We start from the raw sequence: 21,491 nt of genomic DNA, 5'->3' as shown, positions 1-21,491 counted from the left end.
GCCGGTTTGGTCTGTTCAGTTTCTTAGCGGAGGTCCGATTAGGTCTAAATGATAGTGTACTGCGCCTTGAAATCGATACTTCAATTTGTGTAGTTTATCACGCAAAACTGGTGAACAAACTCACGATATGGCCGCAGAAAACACTGGCAATGTTTACTATGATGTTTACTTCAGTTACTTCAGCTTATATTGTAGGGCAGTTTCGAAGAGAATGAACTCGATTTCCAGGGATAAGTCTGGTTCGGGTCAAACAAAACAAACAAACATTGTGTGTTCAAATTCATGTGTTCGATTGTCGTTATTAATTTCGTTTATCATTCTTTTGCAGTAGAAAACAATTGCAAATTCAATTTTGCTGGCACTTTGAAAGACAGCATCCGGCAGCACAGCACAAGGGGGCGGAGCTACGTGCCACAAGCAAAACAAACGGCCGGAAGAAAATTGATCAGATTAGATTTATTTCAAGCAAAACAGCATTTTGAAAAACCAGTTCAAAGAGTAAAATATTTTATAATTTACATTTTAATTAACATAATTTAGTGAATAAATGGATCATTGAACTGTATTATACATAAATAAAGCGTAAAAAGCTTTGAGATCCGATCCGAAGAACTGAACCGATGCGATAAACCAAACCAGCAACTGACGTGGAATTGTTTATTCGCGATGTGTTGTCATTTGCAAACAATGTCAACAAAGGAATTGTGAGCGATTTTTTCGTTTCGGGAAAGAACGCGAACGCGGCTTAGTTAGAGGCGAAATGTTTTTGAAGCATAATTAGTTAGTTCTAATAGTGTAGCTGGAAAAGGCTGAATATTGTTTGTTTATTCTACTTTGCGGTAGTTCACACGTTCACAACAAACACACACACACAAACAAATAGAAGCATCTCCAGGATCGTGCTGGCAAATCCCACTCGTGTCGGCTTATCGGTGCTACGTGTCGGATGGTTTACCCCTTTTACGTTGTAATTAAAGCACTTCCACCCCGATTATCATGCTGAAGGCAGTCATCTTGATCGGTGGCCCCGAGAAGGGTAAGTTCACGCGAAGCATTCCGGCATCGAAGCGCTCTTATTCACCGGCTCTTTCCCCATCATTTACAGGAACGCGCTTTCGCCCGCTCTCGCTCGACACACCGAAGCCCCTGTTCCCGGTGGCCGGCAAGCCCATCATCCAGCACCATGTAGAGTCGTGCGTGCGCATCAAGGAGCTGAAGGAGATCCTCATCCTCGGCTTCTATCCGGCCACGCAGATGCAGCAGTTCGTGAGCAACATGCAGAACCTGTACGATGTGAACATTCGCTACCTGCAGGAGTTTACCGCGCTCGGGACGGCCGGCGGCATGTACCACTTCCGCGACCAGATCCGGTCGGGCAATCCGGGCGCGTTCTTCGTGCTGAACGGGGACGTGTGTGCCGATTTCCCGCTGCAGGAGCTGTACGACTTTCATCGCAGCAAGAACGAGAAGGCGCTGGTGTCGATCATGGGCACGGAAGCGACCCGCCAGCAGGCCGTCCACTACGGCTGCCTGGTGCTGGGCAAGGACGAGGAGGTGACGCACTACGTGGAAAAGCCCCGATCGTACCTGTCCACGCTGATCAACTGCGGCGTGTACGTGTGCTCGATGGACATTTTCGCCAAGATGGGTGCGGTGTTTCACTCGAAGCAGCAGGACTACAGTATGCTGAACAATGGCAACGGCAAGGACAGTGGGCACATACAGTGGGAGCAGGAAATTCTGACGCCGCTGGCAGGGACGGGGAAGCTGTATGCGCTTCCGGTGAACAACTGGTGGTCGCAGATTAAAACGGCTGGGTCGGCCATTTACGCCAATCGGCATTATTTGGCGCTGTACAAGAACGCACATCCGGAGCGGTTGGCTAGTGCGGGGTTGAAGACGGAGAACGACAATGCAAATCTCGTTTGCAACATCGTACCGGACGTTCACATTCATCCGACAGCTTCGGTGCATCCAACGGCAACAGTGAGTAGTGGGGCTTTCTATCAAAAGGTCGCATTTGTAACGTTTAATCTTGAAATGTTTCCTTTAAGCTCGGTCCTAACGTTTCCATCGGCCCGGGCGTGGTGATCGGCCCGGGAGTACGCGTTCGCGAATCAATCATCCTCGAGAATGCCGTCATCAAAGATCACTCCCTAGTGCTCCACAGCATCGGTGAGTGTAGAGTGCGGAAGCAAGATTAAATCAATATTAACCTTTTTTGCTTTTCCCCGCCTTTTTTCTGCAGTTGGTCGTGGTTCGCAGATAGGCATGTGGGCACGGGTCGAGGGCACACCGAGCGATCCCGATCCGAACAAACCGTTCGCCAAGATGGAAAATCCACCGCTGTTCAACACGGACGGCCGGCTAAACCCGTCCATCACGATACTGGGCTACGCCGTCAGTGTGCCTTCGGAGATGATCGTCCTGAACTCGATCGTACTGCCGCACAAAGAGCTGAGCCGTAGCTTTAAGAATGAAATCATCCTGTAACGGGTAGGAAAATGGAATGAAAACCCGCAATAGAAATGAAAAGAAATGGCACGTTAGAAGTACGGGTAGAGCAATATAAATCCCTTGCCACAAATGAAACAATCGACCAGGTTGAAGACGTACAATCGATGGCAAATGCAAACGGCAATTGCCAGAGTTGTTTTGTTGCGATAACACATGTTTTTTTTTAATTTTTGGCAAAAATTGCCACTTCTAAGTTTTATACTACCGATAGAGGGAACAATAGAATAGAGAAACGCCAAAGCGCAGGTGAAAAGTTGCCATTAACAAGTGTGAGGATAAGGAAGACCCGTCAAATTGGTATAAATCGAATGGAAAAGCTCGTGATACAATAAACATGTTTTTTTACTGAGATCTTAACAAACTTGAATAAAACCTTTACCTTATTATACCATATTTAGCTTTTTTATATTTTATACACTTTAGCAAATAATTTACTTTGAACGGTCTTTTTAAATAAAAGCAAGAAAGAAAATAAAATAGTTAATCTGGAGAAAAAATTGTCAAATGAAAAAAAAAAACTAAATAGAAGACAATTGTAGTAAAAAAATAAAGAAAAACTGAGCTACAACATCAATAGTAGGTGCACGGAAGATTTTTATCCCTATTCCAGGCAATCGGCCACATGGGTAGCCAAATCGATTTCTTTTGCTTATTTCTCTGATTATAGCAATCCGATTGGCTTGAAATTTGGAATGTATATGTAAACCACAGCCATTTTTCTCTGAAATTCTTCGTAGATTTTTTTGGGTATAATAACTATGTTTTTTTTAGAATTAATGTTGGCAATACCCCTATTCCAGGAAACCGGGCTACCCGGGTAGCCAGCGACTTTGGAGACTTATATCTTTTAAAAGCATCTTTTAATTATGGATGCAATATTCTGATGAAAATTAAATAATCTAATACAGTTTCTATAGCATAGATTGGATCAACTCGCGGCCGTTTCTTTGTTATAGCATTTCAAAGTTGAAAGGATTTTGTTGCAAACAGTTACAAAACGTAAAAAAAACCATTTATTAAATTTTAAACATTTTCATTACGAAATGGCTCTTATAGTTTTGAGAACTGTATATTAAACGTCTAACATTTTTTCAGATTTTTTATATGAGTCATAAAAAAGATAAAGGAGTTTAAATTTGAATAAAAACCGTTACAACACACCTGCCCTCATGATGTTATAAAACGCGTGATTGCAACAAATGTAAAATTTCATAAAATGGTCCCTATTGATAAGTTTTGTTGTATAAACGTTGTAAAGAGACGGAATTTAAACAATTTGTGTGAATTTTCTCTGACTTTAGTGTCTTCTTACCAGGACGGGTCATAATGTAACAGTTTTTATTTCAATCGAAACTCCTTTATCTTTTTAACTACTCCTAGAAGTTTTTTACAATTTTTATCAGAATAATGCATCGCATAATTATTGCATTATTTCATTTTTTTATTGTACTGACAGGGCAAACCAAAACTAAAAAGAAGACAGATGTTATCAAAAAAGGAAGAAAAAGCTAAAAAAGTTGAGCTACAAAAAAAGTAAAATTGAGCTACAAAATCAGTACTAGAATGCACTGGAAGTCTTTTAAAAATAAACTTCCAGTCGATACACCAAAAGTAGCTCAAAGTTTCCCAAACTGAGCTACCATTCTCCCCGTAGGGTATGCACTGTGCACACTAAACGTTAAGCATAGACGACAAAGGACATAATTTCGTTCAAAATTCCACCAAAAATCCGTTATCAGCTAGATTGAATTTAACAATTTAAAGCAAACCATTTGCAAGTCACCTTAAAATTCACCTACATTTTCAGCACAATCTTAATTCTTTTCCATCCTTCTTCACGCAAAAACTTTTCCAACAGTGCGCCAACCACAATCACACACACACTTGCACACACGTGGAATCGCACGGGCAAAGGTAGCGCGCACGCACTCACGCACGCATTCGTACACCGACCACGCATACATCGCAGCACTCAGTGGAAGTGAGCCCGCTGCTGCTGCTGCCGCCAGGTGCCGTTGTGTGGCACTGTAGTGTGCCTGCAATAGAAGCTGCCCGTCTGTGCTCGAGTGTAGACGTGCTTTTCGTACGCTTGCGCCCAACTTTCGCCTCTCAACCTGTTGCGCGTTCGCCGATAGAGTACTGATTCGTGCCTTCTGCCGCGTCCCACAGTTGATTGTGGCCATCGTGCGCCGTTCCAGTGAATAGTGAAAAAAACATTTTAGTAAAGGTGAAGCAAAAAAGTGCACGGTGCGTGTGCGTGTGTGTGTGAGGTGTAGTAAAAAGGTGCGCGAGTGTGTCGCTGCTGCCGCCGCATCCTTTTCCCGCAACAGGACAGGAGCAATACAGGATTCCATCACACTGCGCCTTTGTGTGTCGCTCTCTTTCTATTGCGGTGCGCCGAATACTGACCTCCTTTTGCGCCGTACAGTGTTTATGATATCCTTGTTGTGTGTGAGAACGCAGTTCACTTTGGAAAAGTCGTGTCTTTGGCTGTGCGTGTGCCGTGAAGCGGAAAACAGTGAACCATCGGCTCGTTGTGTGTGTACGTGTGGGGGAAAATTGGAGTGTATTTCCACCAATTTCGTATCAAAAGTGTGCAAATTGCGGAGTTTTTTGAACGTGTTAACTGATTAAACTACTTTAGTAAGAACATAAAGGTGAGTAAAGTGAAAAGGGTTGAACCCCAGTATGTTGAATGGGGAAATTAACAATTCCAAACGGAGAGAAGAGGGTTTTTTTTTACTTCGAACCAACACTACACACCGTTTGCCACATCAAAGGTGGCTTGTGTGTGTTTATTTTCTTTGCTTCACACGCACACATCATCGCTCACCTGCTCGCTGACGTATTTCGTGATTGTGGATGCGCGTGAGCTCTAGACAGATGGTAAATGGGAAAGGTGTTAGCAACACTATTCAAAAACTACGATTTTCCCTCTTTAAAACTAAAAATTAAAGAGCGGCAAAACATAAGGACACTCCCGTCGGTTTTGTGCAAAACTGTCCAAACCACACACTCCAAAAAGAAAAGCCAAAGTGTGTGCGTGCGTGCGCGATTGTTTTGCTTTCCGAAATTTATCGTGTGTGACAGTTGGTTGAGTTTGTGTGCGTTTGTTTCACCGTGTCTCACCGAGCCAGGGCCAATGGTTTTACCTGGAGTGCTGTTCTCACCACCTGTGTGCGTGTGTGTGTGTGTGTGTGTGTCTTCTCACCTGGAACGGTTTCTCACCTGTAGAAGAAGCGCCGTGTTTTGCTGCCTTTTATCACGAGTTGTCGTGAAATTTCCCATTTTTTAAGTGAATTTTCATACACTTAAACCTATTCTGTGTGTGTTGTCATTTGTTCGAAGGGATTTGGATGCAAAACAATTAAGCAAAACCGCCTTCATTAAAAGCCACTTTACGTGCGCGGCGCGCTGCACACGGTCTTTCGTTTGTGTGTGTTGGTGAGATCGTGCCGCACACCCCGAGCTCACCGATATGAGCGAGTCTGTGGCAGGCCTACCTGGATCGATTGATTTTGGTGGCACACACAGGTAGCGACACGCAAGCTCCGGGCACACGCACACAATCACAAACGCACGGCCATTGAGTTTTCTTGGCCCTTGAGGCAACATAAAAATGCAGCTTATGCTAGGTGTGTGTGATGATGGGAAAAGGCGATGATGGTGGTGTGTGCACCTGCAGCAGCAGCAGCAGCAGCAACAGGCTTTACACAGCAATGTTGGCATCGCTGCGTCAGTGTGCGTGAGCGGGCGATAAAGCGGGCAGACGCAACCTTACCTCATTTACACACAGCGCAGGAGAAAGAGGAGGTGTGGAAGTGGAAGTCAAAAAAAGAGGGTCCAAAGAGGGAAGGCAGCTTTTATGATAGCACCTGTTGCGGGGAGGGTAAGAGAGAAGGAGAGAGAGAGAACGAAGCGATTAGCGTCTCGCCCTAGCACTATTCTTTCACTCATCCCGCGCAACCCCTTTTCTTCTTCTTTGTAGGTTAGAGGAACGGTGCACCTGCACTGCACCACCGCCGGTGGTGCTGCTGGTGAAATTATGCTTTCGCGCTCTAAAGAGAAAGAGGGGGGAAAAAAGGACAAAAATTGCAATTTTTGTCAGAACACGATCGTCACCAAAACGGTCAGTCCCGTTTATCGGTGGAAGAAATGAAGTAACACCAACTCGCTGAAGTCTGAACTCTTTCACGAGACGACGAAGGGCTGGCGGTGATGATGACGAAACAATTAGCACACATTAACGAAATTCGGTCTAATTTCGGGGCCGAACGAAATTGTGTCGTGTCTAAACGGCGACGGTCTACCAGGGAGACCAGCAGCGTGCGCACTAGAGACCGTTTGCTTTTGCAGCACAACTTCCTTCGGCGACGATTTGTTCTGCCTAATGGTAGCATTAATTTGTATTCCCTTTCAATCATTTCTACAGACACTTAAAGGCATTTTTATTGCACTCAAAAGTCCCTTAAACGGTAAACAACCCCCTCCCCCTGGGCATGCCTTAAGATGGGGGTAGGATGGTGTGTGGTTTTTAAAATTCAAACCCCTCGTTACGGCACAGCACACTCTGTCATACGCCAAAATGATTCAGCAAGTTTTGTGATGTTTGGCTTTATATGATTTGTGTGATGCACGAAGAAGAAGGTAGCAGACTTTGAAGGTCCGGCGTGTGTCTGTGTGTGTCCGGATTGTGCAATCGGCATTAGAAGGGATATGGCGCGCGTTATTGTTCGTGACTGCTGTGTAAGTCTCGATTTTTAAATTAACGTTGGACAAAAAACAATTTAATGCTTTTTCTTTGTAGGAATGTGTGCATTTGTGTGATGCCGGTTTTACCTAATTAATTTGCAGCATTTGGAATCGATCGATCGGAATTTCATCACAAAATTATACACACACTCGGTGGGAAAGCTGCATGTATCTCACACCCCTGCGAGATCAATTAGCGCTAGTTTGATTTCGGCGAATGCGCGACAATTCTCCGCGAATAGTTTAGACAATCAATCGACCTAACGTCAAGGGGTACCTAGAAGAAAAAAAAAAAATAAGAAAAGCCCATGTGAGTGATTTAGGATCAAATGAAATTCCATTCCCCATGGACAACTTAATTCCATTATTTTAGAGGAACACGATCGTATGCGCTGCAGGTGTTGGAAAAGAACTTCGGCACTTTTGTTTGGATGTCTGTTTTCGATTTGTGTATCACCATGTATCACCACACCATGTGCCACGGGGAGGAAAGAGAGTTTGTCCGTGTTCATGTGTCGTGAGATGGCCGGATTTTCTATCCTGGGCTGCGCGATCGGCGGTACACTGTTTTGCATATGGAAATGCCGATGGCATATGATACTTTGCTTTCAGTTCCTCTTTACAGAGTTTACAGAGGTTGATATGATGGAGGCGAATGTAACTTTTGCAGAGGAACGATATGCTGTAAGTCGTACATTTGGACTCATTTTTAGCATGTGGCCCTCGAGAGCTTGTAATGCAGCTCGCAATGATTATGTTAAAATATATAGTCTATTCTTGTGACTAACATAATCAAAATTTTTAGGGTTGAAAAACAAAAAACGAGCTTTTATAGAAATAGGCAAAAAATTGATATATTCAGTTAGTATTTGATTATAAAAAACAAATAACAAGAATAAGCTAACGGCGATAACACGCTGATGCCAAAAATCTGTTGCGTCCTTTCATTAGTTTTAAATTTTAAATAGCTAACTATTTTTTAATTCACTTCTGAGGACATTTAAGATGCTTGTTTTTTTGTTTTTCTCCTCCGATCGGACGGTTCCGTATTTAGGTTAAACAAACAAGAGCCCCGTTTTTATAGGGGAAGCACATTCACACTCTCTTTCGAATTAATTTGGATCTTGCTTTGAGGAGATTAATTTTCTAAATTAATTCCACGCCCTTTGGAAGCGTTTTCGCTTCCCTTTGATCTCTTGTGGCTGATGTCCCAAGTAGGTTAAACCAGATAACGCTCAAACTGAGGAACCGTTTAAAATGGATAACATGGAAAGAATTTCTTTGGAAGATTAAATGAGCCTTTTAGCGAAAAATTAAATATTCTATAATTTTAGCAGTTTTTAGAGGAAGCTTTCATAGAACCTAAGAGCAAAGTTTAAATGTATTTATTTCCTAAATGGTTTTAAGGCCGTCTGTGAGGAAGTAGAACACCCTTGCTGCTGATCATTTCCGTACAATATTCAAAAAAAAAAAACGCACGCACACCCGTACAGGTGAAAGTCTCTGTCGGAGCTGTTGTTGTTGTTGTTGGTTGCCATGGATACAACGCAGCGCTTATGGAATGTTGTAAAGGAGTGGGGCGGAAATGTCTTCTCGGTAGTCGGTTGGGACGACTTGTTTTGATTCCGCGATCTGTCCTCTCTCTCTCTATCCCTACCTCCTCCTCAGCCCACAGCCCACTTAGCGCAACAGGTGACACAAAGTTGCTGTTGCGAATGGGTGGCGGGAAGGTTAGCCCAGGAGACAGCGTGTGGTGGTCCCAAAGGTGTAGAAATGGGGTGTCTGCTCTGTGTGTGTGGAATGCAAAACAGCCATGATAAACGAGCCATGGTTGTTCAGTGGAGAGCATAAAGAACTGTGCGTGTGTGTGCGTGTGTGTGTCTGTGTTTGCACAGGGGTGGCAACATTTTTTTTTTGGGAGAGAGAGAGTGAACAACAAAAGTTTGCATTTGCCAGGGGAGGTCAGAAGCAAGTGTTTTCGTCAAACACAGATTTTTGGGGTGCTGTTGCTGTCGAGGGGTTGAATTTTCCCACACTTTTTACTATGGGTTTAGTATGTCTGTGTGTGTGCAGCGATCAGTCAAACACAATGTTGTTGCACATATGTGCATATTAATATTTCCTCCCTTTTCTAGATTATTAAACTGCGATAAGTCACCCACAAACTGTCATAAGTTTCTTCAGTGTAAGAGAACCTGTTTTCGGGTGTGGATTTGAACACACGAGCTGCCATATGGCAAACCGACGACTTTGTCACAGCACCGTTGGGATGGCTTCCCAGCCTCGACGCTAATGTCCCATTTGTTGCGGACGCTAACAATCCAACGACATGTTTCTAATGATCAAATATCAATAACTCCTAACCAAACCAGCCCTCCGCTCTGCTATCTTTTGTAACGGTTGCAGCAAACGCCGTTATATGGTGGCTTAATACAGGCAGCTCTGAATAGAACATCTTTTATGCTTATTTGCATCCGGTTTGTGCGGTGCGGCTCGACCTGAAATCCAGTGGCTTTGGTTTTGAATCAGTTCAATTTCAGTTCGATCCGTTGATGATAATAAATCTATTTTGCTTTGCTTTGTAGAACAACAGGTTTGAAGATAACCTGCAATAGGATTTGGAGGCTGGAAAAACAACCTGTTAATAGAATACAGATCAAGGACAAGGCAAAGACGGAGCAGCACGATCGGTTTCGTGCACTGATATGGGAAAATGGAGTGAGAAGATAATCCACCACACACACACACACACACGCACACGGGGCCGGCAACCAAACGGATAACGAATCTCGGAAAACGGCAAACGGGTTACGACAGACAAATTTAATCAAGTGTAATTAATTGGTGTGGCGTGCCGCTGTGTCGTGCATGCGAGCACAGAAAACCGGATGTGTTCGTCCTTCCCACCCGATTCGCCGATATGAATCGTGTGTGTCGTCTGCCGATTAGCTAAATGCATATTTCTTGCTTGCTGCTCTGCTGCTCCGTATGTGTCGCTTACTGTTATTTCGGTTGGATTAATGATGGTGGTGGATTTAGGGTAATTAATCTGCTGCACCAGTAGTGTCACTTGCGGGAGCGTCTAATTAAATTGGATGGATTTATTGCTGTTATTGGATGGATCTTTAAAAAATGTTTTAAAATTGTATGTGCGCGCATTGAAGTCTCTTTTGAATGATTTTATTTACTAAATTTACTAATTGTTTACTTAAAACGTAAAAAATAGTGTTCAACACAGACTACAAAAACATAGAACGAAATCCAATTATTATGGGATAAAATAAGGTTCGTCTTCTCCCGGTGACACTCAAAAGACTTGTCAGTGCGCTTAAGCGACGAACCCCTTCTGTTGTGGTTCTTCACTTTTCTCGACCAATCGGTGATCATCATCTGGTCGACCCACTTGACTTACGGTCGGGTCGGTTTATTGCTTAGAGGTTAGAGTGCGCGCCTGCTGTACACGCGCAGCATATTTCCACGCCCGACTGTCGAAGGTCGTCGGTACGCGCGTGCGTCTACGACGGATTCGATTCGATACACCACTGTCCCTTTCACGCTCTCTATTTAAAGATTGATTTTATCATCATGTTTTCCCTTTTCCACTGCACACACACACACACATACACGCAGTCAAGTTGGAGAATTAATTGAAAAAAAAAAATGCAATCGCAGTGAAACTACGCGCGCGCTCGCACGGGTGCGTTTGATTAGAAACGTAAGCACGCCAAAGGGAGGAATCAATTAGCTTTATGAGCCCTCATTGCTCTCTCTCTCTCTTTTTCTCACACACATACATTTTTGATTCGGACTCTCGCGATGACTGGATGGAATACGATCCACTGCGGTTGTTTGTATCTGTGTGTGTGTGAAAGAGGGGTTAAAACCTCCCCTTCGCAGGGTGGAAGAAGATATGTTTGGTCAACGCGCGAGCAACAACCCCCTTTGGGTGTGTGTGCGCGCGTTTTGGCGTCATTTTTGCGAGGTGACACCTGTCCAGTGGACGTCGTCGTCTCCGCTTTGGGTGGTTTGTTGATTTACTACGCGTCTGTGTGTGTGTGTGTGTGTGTGGGTCCGATCGAGACCGAAAATGGCGACGATGAACTCTTACTCGATCGGTTGTTGTCCATTAAGAGTTCTTTTTTGGGGGGTTTAGTGTATTTCCTTTCTTCTTGATTTTGTTTGGTCGGCATTCCAAAGTGATCATCCTCCTAATAAAACCTGTTCTACGCACTCTGTTGGAGTTGGGATTCAGTTGGAGGATCGATGTTGGACTAGAATTCGGTTTAGAATTCAGGAGCTTAATATGTAGGAAACGGTACTGTTGAGGGTCGACCCTGGGCGTTCTGGGCGGTTAAGGTCCAAGCCTAGAATGTGTTCGGTCGTTCTGTGGACGCCAGAAAATGCGCGTGAGTCTAGCTCTTCCGCGCGTCATCCTCGGTGACACGTGTACACGGGTTTGACTCGTTCAGCTTGCTTCCTTCCCTCTTTGCTCACCTCGCTACCGTCGGCTTGAGGTTGCTTTGTGTAAGGAGAAGGAATGAAGATTATGATGATGATGACGATGGCGATGTGGTGACTCCAGCGTGTGGGGTACGCTCGAACCGGTCGCTGGTAAGTCCGGTTTGTGGACATTCCGTTCCGTGTGTGTGTGTGTGCCCCCTTCGGTGGTGGCGTGTGATGAATGCTTTGATGGGGAGGATGCTCGTGTAGCCCGAACGTCTCTGCCGATGATGCTGCTGCTGCTGTTTCTCTGCAGCATTCATTCAATTCCCTTCCCTTTGCGGCTGTGTTGTAATTCATTCTTTGGGCGAGAAACCCTTTTTTGAGCGCCAGAGGCAGGGACAATCCAGCGGCGCAGCAGAGGAATCCCTTGCGTGTGTGGAGTCTTGGCAGAAAGTGCGCCAACTGCTTGTTGCTGCGATTTGTACTGATGATGCAGTTGTGGAGAAGGTAGAGGAAGGCAGTAAAGGAGAGAAGAGAGGGTTGGTTAATCGAGAGAAATGGAAAGAAGTCGAAACGCGTGTTGAAAAAAAAAAACATGCTTTTTGTTTTTCGGCATCGCACGATGCTTTTTTTTTGTTTCATTTTTTATTTGGTACGTTTTGTTGCTCCTTTGCTCGTTGCGCGCTTACGTTTATTTAATTTCTCTTCTCTGCTGCTCGCTTCCTATTGGCGGCGGTGTTGGTCACTGGGGTAGGGTAGCACTATGGGCTGATGGTATGCTAGAAAACGACGAAAAAATAGATACATACAAATATCTAACATCTTAGTCTCATTGCTAGGGGTGGTCATTATGCTTTTTTGCGTTTTTCAGTCCTAAAAAGTGAAGTTTGTGTTAAATCAAATGGTAAATTCTCCGGACAATTTACCATTTGGTTTAACACAAACTTCATCTTTTGTAAATTTTGAAACGTGAAATTGAGATGAACATTGACATCATTTTGAGTTGTTTTCGTATGTGCATTCTACACATGATAAACTAAAAAACTCCTGCCGTGGAGTCATAATTAAACATGATAAATAAGTATAATGAGCGAAAATGTTTTGGGGTGTTTACAGCTCCACAGTATGCTTGCAGAATTCCCCTTTTCGGTCGCAACACTCCATTGTGTGATTGAAAATTTTCACAGGTTGCTTGCAACATTCCACTATGGATTTGCAACATTCCACTGAGTGTTAGGGGTCTCCAAACTTTTTAGTTTGCGGAGCCGCATTGCTTCACAAAGAACGATGTTGAGGGCCAGTTTTTCAGTTGCCCTTTTAGCTAGTGCGAACGTTTAAATCTCGTTTTTGTGAGAAAATGCTAACAGAATATACAAAACCTCTATAGCTTTCCATTATTGAAGCTTAGTCTACGTCTCGAAAAAAAAAAAACAACAACAGCATTTTCTATACAAATAGTCACAATAATTAACTATTTGCTTGAACCTTTACAAAGTCATCGCATTTAGTTTGGAGATCTCTGCCCGAAGTTATTAAACTATTTCATTACATGATTAAAACTCTGCATTTTCTTGAGTTCTTACAAAGGTCTTACAGGGGTTTTCGAGTGAATTTACAACGTTTTTTTTTAAACTGCTGTTAATTGTGATATTTGCATCACACTAATGTTTCGATTCTTCAGCATGATTTTCAACACGTCTCAAGCTGGATTGAGTTTGACAGTTGTTTGTGGTGTGTTAAAAATTCAGGTGTAAGAACTGAAATTTTATTTTAATGCAAATTCGCCATTTGACAGCTGTTGAAAAACATCTTGGAGGTAGTGAATAATGATGTGCACATTCGGAAGTGACATTGGAAAATCCTGTAAAGGTCTAAAAGGCTCTTCGTAATTATTCTTCGGCTTGTTGTAGAGGAAGTTTGAAGTGCACATGACTATTTTTTTACGCTCTTTTCATATTTTTGCATTTCTATGACCCGAACTCAAGACTAAAGTTGGCGTCAGAATAGGTAATGAAATCCTCGTCTTCTGTGATACCCCAACACTTTGCAGCGAACGAAACGGGGACCCCAAAAGCTACCACCCCTGCACCAGGAAATATACAGCAGAGGGGTGTGCCGCGCGCGCTATTTTTCTGTCCATTTTTCCACCGTCTCGCACGCACATTGGCGCTGGTCTTACACCGGCAATCAACACCACTTCCCCGTATATCGTATGATACGAGTGACGTGATATCCACGTCCGCACTCGCGGTCCATTCCGAATCGGTTTTGGTTGGCTACATTTTCGCCAGCACCACCACCACCACCACCGTCTTCATTGCCGCCGCCTCCGCCGCCACCACATCGTTTTTCGCTGCCGTAAAGGAGAGAAAGTTTCCCAACCGACACGCACCTGAAGAAGTTATGCACACACGCACACACATGGAGCCACGCACTTACAAATGCACAAACACACACACGCTCACATATACATCGTTAGTTAGGGTGGTGGTAGTAGTGGCCGTTGCTGTTGTTGTTGATGATGATGATGGCGTTTGGCTTTCGGAGCTTAATTTCCCTGGACTTCTTCCCTTCGCTCTGACACGCAAGCTCGCACACAAGGCCCGCGGGTTGGCCGCCACCACCACCACCGGTACCGATCGGTTTGCGCTCTGGACATCTTCTTCGTTTCGGGTCGGGGAAGATGACTCTGTTTTTTGGGTTCTCTCCTCCGCGCCCGGTTCGTTGTTTCTTCTGTGTGTTTTGTCCGTACGGGAACGCGCTGGTAACAGTTAGCACATCGACCGAGCATCCTTTTATTCTATTCTTTATCATATTGCTGTTGGTTTGTTGCTGTTTTCCTTCATTCTTCCTGCACAATGATGCTGTTGAGAAAGAGTGGACAATTTCGGTTTCCCTCTTTTTTTTGTCTGCTCTTTCACGATGGCATATAATGCCGTTAGGTTTGAAGATGTGTTGCAAAAATATTTCCTCTTCTTTTCCCTTTTTTTGCGGGTTGAAAAATTACAACTCAGGGAAAAGCAGTTTTGACTTTTGTTTGTATTTTTGTACTGGAATTTTGATCGGCATTTTGTATGTGTGTGATATGATCGCAATGTCTCCGCAATGGTGTGTTGTGCTCTACAATTAATGTAACATTTTGTTTTATCGTTCCTTTTCCTTCACAAGCAAGATGTTCTTGCAGTTGGGCTTTCTTTGCTTCACTCGGGAATTTTATCATTTTCATCCGTTTTAATGTTGTTATTACTTTTTTTTATTTACAGTGTGACGTTACCATTCGTAAATTTTGATATCCAGAGAGACAGAGAGAGAGAGTCGCTCGAAGCAAGAATAACTGGTGTAAAACTAACAATATAAATAGCTCCAGGTACCTTTTGTGAAGAGGTATTGAACAGAAAACATTCCAAAAACTACTTCCAAGGAAATGAAGTAACGATTAGCTTGACAAGAGCTCCGGCTGCATATCCAACGGTCATGCTTTACCACACATCCGAGGAACTTTCGTGCGCAAGAACATTCGCTATTATGCGTTAGTGCGTTAGAGTCCTTTCCTTTTTCAACATCTCCCCATGATTATGCCGTTTATTTGTGTATAAAGTGTGTGTCTGTGTGTGTGTGTTTCAAAGTTCCGTTTGTGGACCACCCCGCTTACTTTGTGCTGGTTCGCAAAGATCCCTATCTAACCAAGTAAAAAGTGTGCTACAGAAACAAATTAGTAAAGTGATTTTGTTTTGCGAGAAAACACCAGCGTCCAGTTTCCAAGTTGCGTCATAAAACTACCCTGCCCTCACTGCTGCTCACTGCCAAGAATTTGGCAACCGTGTAGACATCAAAGACGAACCTCGAGGCAACACGGCTCCCGAGAAGTAGTAATACGCTCTCTTCTGTGTATTTGCACGACGTAACCGCCTTTTAGGATATGCTCGCCCAAAGCAACATCCAGCAGCAGCAGCAGCAGCTGCTGCCCGCGGCAATCGTCGCCAGCAGCCCGGCCGCCACAACCACCACCGCTAGCAGCACCACCGTCAGCACCGGCAGCCCCAGTGCCGCCGCCGTGATTCCGGGTGACGGCACGAAGCCGCAGCAGCAGCAGCAGCAGATGATACTTCCGGGGCATGTGGTGGTGCTGCATGTGACGACATGCGGCCAGAGCGGGGCCGGGCTCGGCTCGGACGAGAAGGAGGTCGTGCTGCTGATTTACGTAATCATCGACGTGCAGACAAATAATGTAAGTACACGCGGAACAACACAACCAACGCCTAAAATTAGCAAACGCAGGGGGGGAAGGAGAGGAACTTCCATCAGGCAACGAAAATCTACGTTGATCCGCGACGAAATCATTTGCTCTCCCCTACCCTTTGGTTTTGGGGTGGAGATGTGTGTTTGATTGCTCTTTTGGCTCTGTAGTGTGTGATCTTCACCCCGATGATCACTGTTTACACACGCGGAGGGGCGGGTTCCTGCCAACATAGGCAACACAGGAGTCCGCGCCGGCAACCTTGACGTGTTCAACCCGAACGTGAGTTGCAGAGATATTGACGATGTTGTAGGATGGGCATATTGGGACATATTGGATGTTCGTTCATTTGGAATACGTCCAGGCAATTATTTTGTTGTTGCTGTTGAATTCAACGCAACTCTTGTACGGCTTCTGGAATTGGTGAAGGTCACGGACACTCCTTCATTTAGCAGTTAGCACCTTGTCATTAGCCAAGAAATGCGGGAGGAGGATGTCTTTCTGTTGGGATATGCGGTGTGTCCAGTGAGAATAGGTTTCACATAGGACGCTAGAATAATAGTTGCCGGAAATGGGAGAACCAATGGCGTCTATTGCTATTGCTTGTGCGGAAACTATGATCAAATGAGCATACAGTTAAATTAGCTGGTGGGATTTACCCAGACATTCCTCGTTGATTTTCCGCTTGTGAAGTTAATTGCTTATGTAACAATACAACCCAAATAGATCCGAATCCAATATTGGATACAGAAAGGTAGATCTCAAGTTCATTTAAATTAGTCTTACTCACACTATCATTAGATATACATGGTCTAATAGTGAGTCCATGTAAATCCTCATTTGAGTCAACATTAATTGCATGAATTGGTTTAAACAGACTTCAAAGTATCCTATATGTACTGAACAAGCTAAATCCTGATAGTTGCCGTGGCTGCCGCATCCAGACATTTCCATGTAATATGATTGTGGACTCAATCGACCATTAGTTAATTGTTCAAGTCTAAGTGACAAGATCGGCGAATATTTACTTTAAAAACAAATTGGCTACTTCAGGTTTTGTCAGAGCATCAGGAATTCCCAAATAATTTTGGAAGATTCAAGAATGCTTATTGAAGAATCAATAAACAATTCCTCTACCATCATTTCTTCTGACATGTGAAAAGACAACTAATGATGTTCTTAGATTGAAGAAGCACAAAGAACCCTGGAACTTCAATAGCTCCTAATTTCTGTAAAACATTCCTTCAAGCGTTGAATAATGATATTCACAATAATATCTAAATCGATGACTCTAAACCAGGGCAATTTTCTGTGTTCTTTATCGCCAAATAACGGACCTCAGTACAAAAGCCCTTGTTTGAAACATTCCATAGCACACTTCTACTATCTTCAGTTCCTTGCCGATACAATAGATTTCCATGTGGAGAGGAGATTAAAGAAATGCGTGTTTATTTTGCAACAACCAACAGTTACGTATCGATCACTGACCCCGTGCACTGGCGAACCGTTTTGTGGCTACAGTTCGAAGTTCGAATCCGGCCGGAAATCGTGCGGCTCGCGAGGTACAGTTTTAATTCCTAGGGTTTTTGTGTGTACTTGGCGCGTATTGCCCGAGATGTAATCTTCCGCTGGATGGAAAGGGTACTCTTCCTACCGTTGGTGATCTAGTTTCGAATGCAATCGTACCCAAAAATTGGCTCCCTTTGTCATTTTCGACGGGGAGGTTTTTTTTTGGTACGCGTCGGGTTGATTATTTTACGTTTGGATTAGCTCTTCTCTACGTGCCAGCAGGGAGTGCGAACGGTCTTTGGGATGAATCACGAGAAAAAAAAATCTAGTTTTATATTTGATTAACTGTTTTCTCGATCCTTTTATTGCTGTAAGCGCCACAAACACGACGCCGCTGGTCTTTTGAATAGAAGGTGTCGATGGTGCTGCTGTTGGAAGTGTTTGATCGTAGCCGAACTCTTCTCTCCCGCTGGTAGGAGGAGGTGGAGATACGATCGATCAATCTATCGGTAAAAGTAGAAAAACAAAAGAAAGAGCCTGACTGTTTGTTCAACCATCGGGGAGAGACGGATCCGATAGGGGGGGTTGAGGACACACCGTGAAGCATCTTTTCTTTATATTGACGAGCGGCTTTTGGCCCCGATCTCGACCGTCTTTGGAATCACCCGCTGGTGGTGGAGCAGGTCGACTCCGGTTCGTCTCAATTCCCAATCCGCTCACTTCGTTCGATGCGTATTATCTAGTCTTTTCTGGTTTTGAGTTGAAAATGAATTCGTTACAGAACATAGAGCGCCGCTGCCAGTCAGTGTGTGGGGTGCGTGTGGAGGTCATTTAAAGCAATAAATTATTTTGATGCACAGCAAGATTGAATTGTTAGCCACTCTAATACCTGCATGTGTACTACTCGGGGCAGCTTTCGAGTCTTGTGTGTGTGTATGCTTGTTTTTTACCGTTTGGTTTTGCAACAAAACAGAAGAAAAACCGGGCAGCGGTAATCGGGAGGATGGCCGATTAAGTTCAGTGATAAATGGTGCATTTATGTGTATGGTGCCGACGAGATATGACGACGGCTTGCACTGCTAGGCGACCATCGTTCATTAGCTTTAGATTATGGAGGCTTGAAAGGTGAACGGTGGGGTTGGTTTTTTTTCTATCTATTGTTTGCAAAGTTAGGTTTGGAATTTGAAGTAGTTTATGTAGTGTTCCATGGAACAATTAAATTGAACACTTTTTGGCGAACATTCAAAGAGGACTATCTCAAACTGTTGGGACTGATGTTCAGTCATATCAGTATCGTTCTGTACAATGTCGAACCGTTGGAATCTTGTAAGAAGGAGCACATACTTCTTCAGAATATGACTTGGAGAACATTCATAGAAAAAGAATTAGTCGTATCAGAGAACCTGAGAAGACAAACAATCCAAAACGGCACTGGACGTAGCTTTTTTTAGTAAAGAACTTGCTGGAATTGGATGTTGAAATTAGAAATCACTAGATGTGTTCCTCCAGTGTCATTAGACATACATATCATATTGTGAACTCAAAATTATTGGAGTGTTCTATCCTTTGGGAAAAGGAATTCTTGTTAGGATTTGTTAGGCTTTGCTGGAGATGTTAATACCTCATTCTGAATCTTGCTTTTCGTTCCTTTCTTGATATTCACGTGCACGCAAAAATGTAGTGAATTGTGCTGTGGTGTGTCGTTCTCAATTTTCGACAAGCTTTTACCAGCATTTAATGCATTGCCCAACAATGAAGTTATTTTTTAACTTGTTTCCTCAGTACATACTTGATATTCAATATCATGTTGAACAACCTTTTTAAAGACTGGTTAATACTTAGTTGTCGGGTCATACAGTATTATTCATCATCTTTTTCAGTTATTTCAGAACTGATACACCGATGCTAGGAACATCTCTATTCTTCTTCAATAGAGTGGCCTTCCAGTGGCCTAATATCTTGTTAAGATTTAAGACTTAGAATTTTATAAGTCTCAGAGTTTTATAAATAGTAATGTAACTTTGAAATGTATTGGAAGAAATTCCTGTGGGGAAAAAATACTCCAAGACTGCTTCTTCAAACAAAAACGTAATGCTTTAGTTCCTACAGATAGTGCTATAAATAAAGAAACGTAAGAAACACTACAGGATATTGAACCGATCGGAATAATGCATATCCTAGTGGATGGGCTTTTCAATTTCCTGCCCTCCTTCACGTTCGGCTTCCGTTGCGATAAAAAGAGGTCAACTCGGTGCAGTGGCTTAGTGCAACACGCTGCACGCAGTCTGACTTGTGTTTTATCACACGGTTCCGATCGATCGTATGCGAGACAGAGAGGGCAGGGTCACTTCCGGTCGGGAATAGGAACCGTTCAGGCCGGACCGAGAACAAAGCGCAGACTTGCCCTTATATTCTTAGAACTCCCGGGCGGATCTTCAGGTTATTTTAAGAAGATGAGAAACGGTTTTAGCTGCGCTCATTCGCTTTCCTTTTTTATCATAAAAAGTATCATAAATTGTTTCGAACACAAAAGAAGCGCTCCGAAAGATGCATCAAAAACTGGGAGGTACAAGATAAGGCTGGAAAGCTAAGCTCCTTACTTTCAGTTTATGTTCTTTGTCGTTTGCGCGCGTTACCCGTTCAGAATATGTCCCGGACGAGCACCGAGAACCCCGGAGGGCAGTCGTTTGCTCTTTCCTCGTGCGTGTTAAAGTTGGTTGCGTCATGTAAAATTCATGATCACCACCGCATCGTCCGCCGTTCGCTAGTCGTTTCGTTGTCGTCGGCGGGGTCGGGAACTATCGTCGCTGACCCCCTACAACGTACGTACGCGGGGACGGTCGCACTCGACTGTCGCACACCGTACGGTGTACTTTGCCGAACCACTCTTCTTCCGCGCTCTAGTTTGAGGTCAGCAAGCTCCCTGTACTTGGAATGCCTTCGAACGCTAGCACGCAACGGCCCAAAGAGCGACACATTACAAAGCCATTTGTGTGCAACAAAGAATGATGTGTTACTTCACGTTAGGAAGCATTTTGCGGTGCTAGCTTTGAGGACAGGAATCGACACGGAATCTTTGGACGGCTTTGTTGCATAAAATCTTCCCCTTTGCGCGCGGGAGTGGTGCATCGTTCAGTGCATCGGTCAGTTAAGTTTTGAGGGAGCGTTTTATTCCCTCAAAAGTGAGACATCAAAATATGTGCATAATGATTTCACTTTCCTCTGTCTCCCTCTTCCGACTAGTTGCCGCCTGGTCGTGTTGCGGTTTGCGCTTCCGTTTTCAGAGCACCTTCAGAAACCGCTGCTGGGTCCTAAAAAAGAATAAAAAACACCCATCGGTGGTTGTGTTCTCCCCCTTCTCCCGCTGCTTTTGCATCGACATATCCGAGGTGGTAAGGGAGTTCGGCTGAATACTGAAGCCACCGAAAAGGAAATTACCGTTTGACACCAAGGTCAAGTTGTCGCACCACGATGTGTTGTGTGGTGGAAAAGTTCTACACTACGCCGGCGCGGCTGGGTGATGAACCGTTGGCGCGCTCTGGGCTTAATCATATGTAGATTTATGATTTCTATCGCGCCGCGCGTTTATCGTGCACTCGTGCGAACTTTCCGGTCGTAGGTTGCCTATTTTTTCTTTTTTTTTTGTGTGGTCACTGTCGGTGGTGGACACAAAGATTTGAAAAGGGAGCGCGATGGCGGTTCCCCAGAACCATGCAACACATTCAGAAGTTTAAACCTCAAGGGAGTCGGGGTGAAAAGCCTTTCAAACAAGTAAACTGATGGGATAGATAATGACTCTTTATGCTGTGTGATAAGTAGAATTTACAATGGTAGTATCGTTTGTTGTCTGATCGATTTCATAACATGTTCTTTTGATGAAGTAATCATCGAATTTGATTTCCATAACTTTTGCTTTTGATAGCTTCAGTTTTGTTGAATCTCTGCATCATTTCAATTGTATAGATTTCTATGACTGAAAACTACTTATTTCAATTGATTTTAACTCTCTTCTGGAAACTCTACAATACGGCTC

The 21,491-nt window shown here is 43.8% G+C and overlaps 2 protein-coding genes across 3 annotated transcripts in view; both read left to right on the top strand.

The window, feature by feature from the left end:
- Positions 1–660: 660 nt before the first annotated feature.
- On the top strand, positions 661–2,910 carry LOC3291416 (mannose-1-phosphate guanyltransferase alpha). Its single transcript, XM_552528.4, has 4 exons — positions 661–1,036; positions 1,106–1,986; positions 2,055–2,175; positions 2,249–2,910. The coding sequence occupies exons 1-4, from the start codon at positions 997–999 to the stop codon at positions 2,491–2,493; spliced, it is 1,287 nt and encodes a 428-aa protein (XP_552528.1). The 5' UTR covers positions 661–996; the 3' UTR covers positions 2,494–2,910.
- A 1,566-nt stretch (positions 2,911–4,476) lies between these two features.
- The window catches only part of LOC1280918 (RNA-binding protein fusilli), a 79,025-nt gene continuing 62,010 nt past the window's right edge, over positions 4,477–21,491 (top strand). Inside the window, exons 1-2 of one of the 2 annotated variants that reach the window (XM_061661576.1) lie at positions 4,477–5,174; positions 14,976–15,940. In XM_061661576.1, the coding sequence (XP_061517560.1) occupies positions 15,632–15,940 (309 nt within the window). In that variant the 5' untranslated portion in view covers positions 4,477–5,174; positions 14,976–15,631. The remainder of the gene's footprint in view (positions 5,175–14,975; positions 15,941–21,491) is intronic. The other variant, XM_061661577.1, reaches the window with a different exon arrangement.

Source organism: Anopheles gambiae, chromosome 3 (genome assembly GCF_943734735.2).
Source record: "Anopheles gambiae chromosome 3, idAnoGambNW_F1_1, whole genome shotgun sequence".
NCBI lineage: Eukaryota > Metazoa > Arthropoda > Insecta > Diptera > Culicidae > Anopheles > Anopheles gambiae.
The sequence above is the reverse complement of the archived record's forward strand: the minus strand, read 5'-3'. Positions and strand labels throughout refer to the sequence as shown.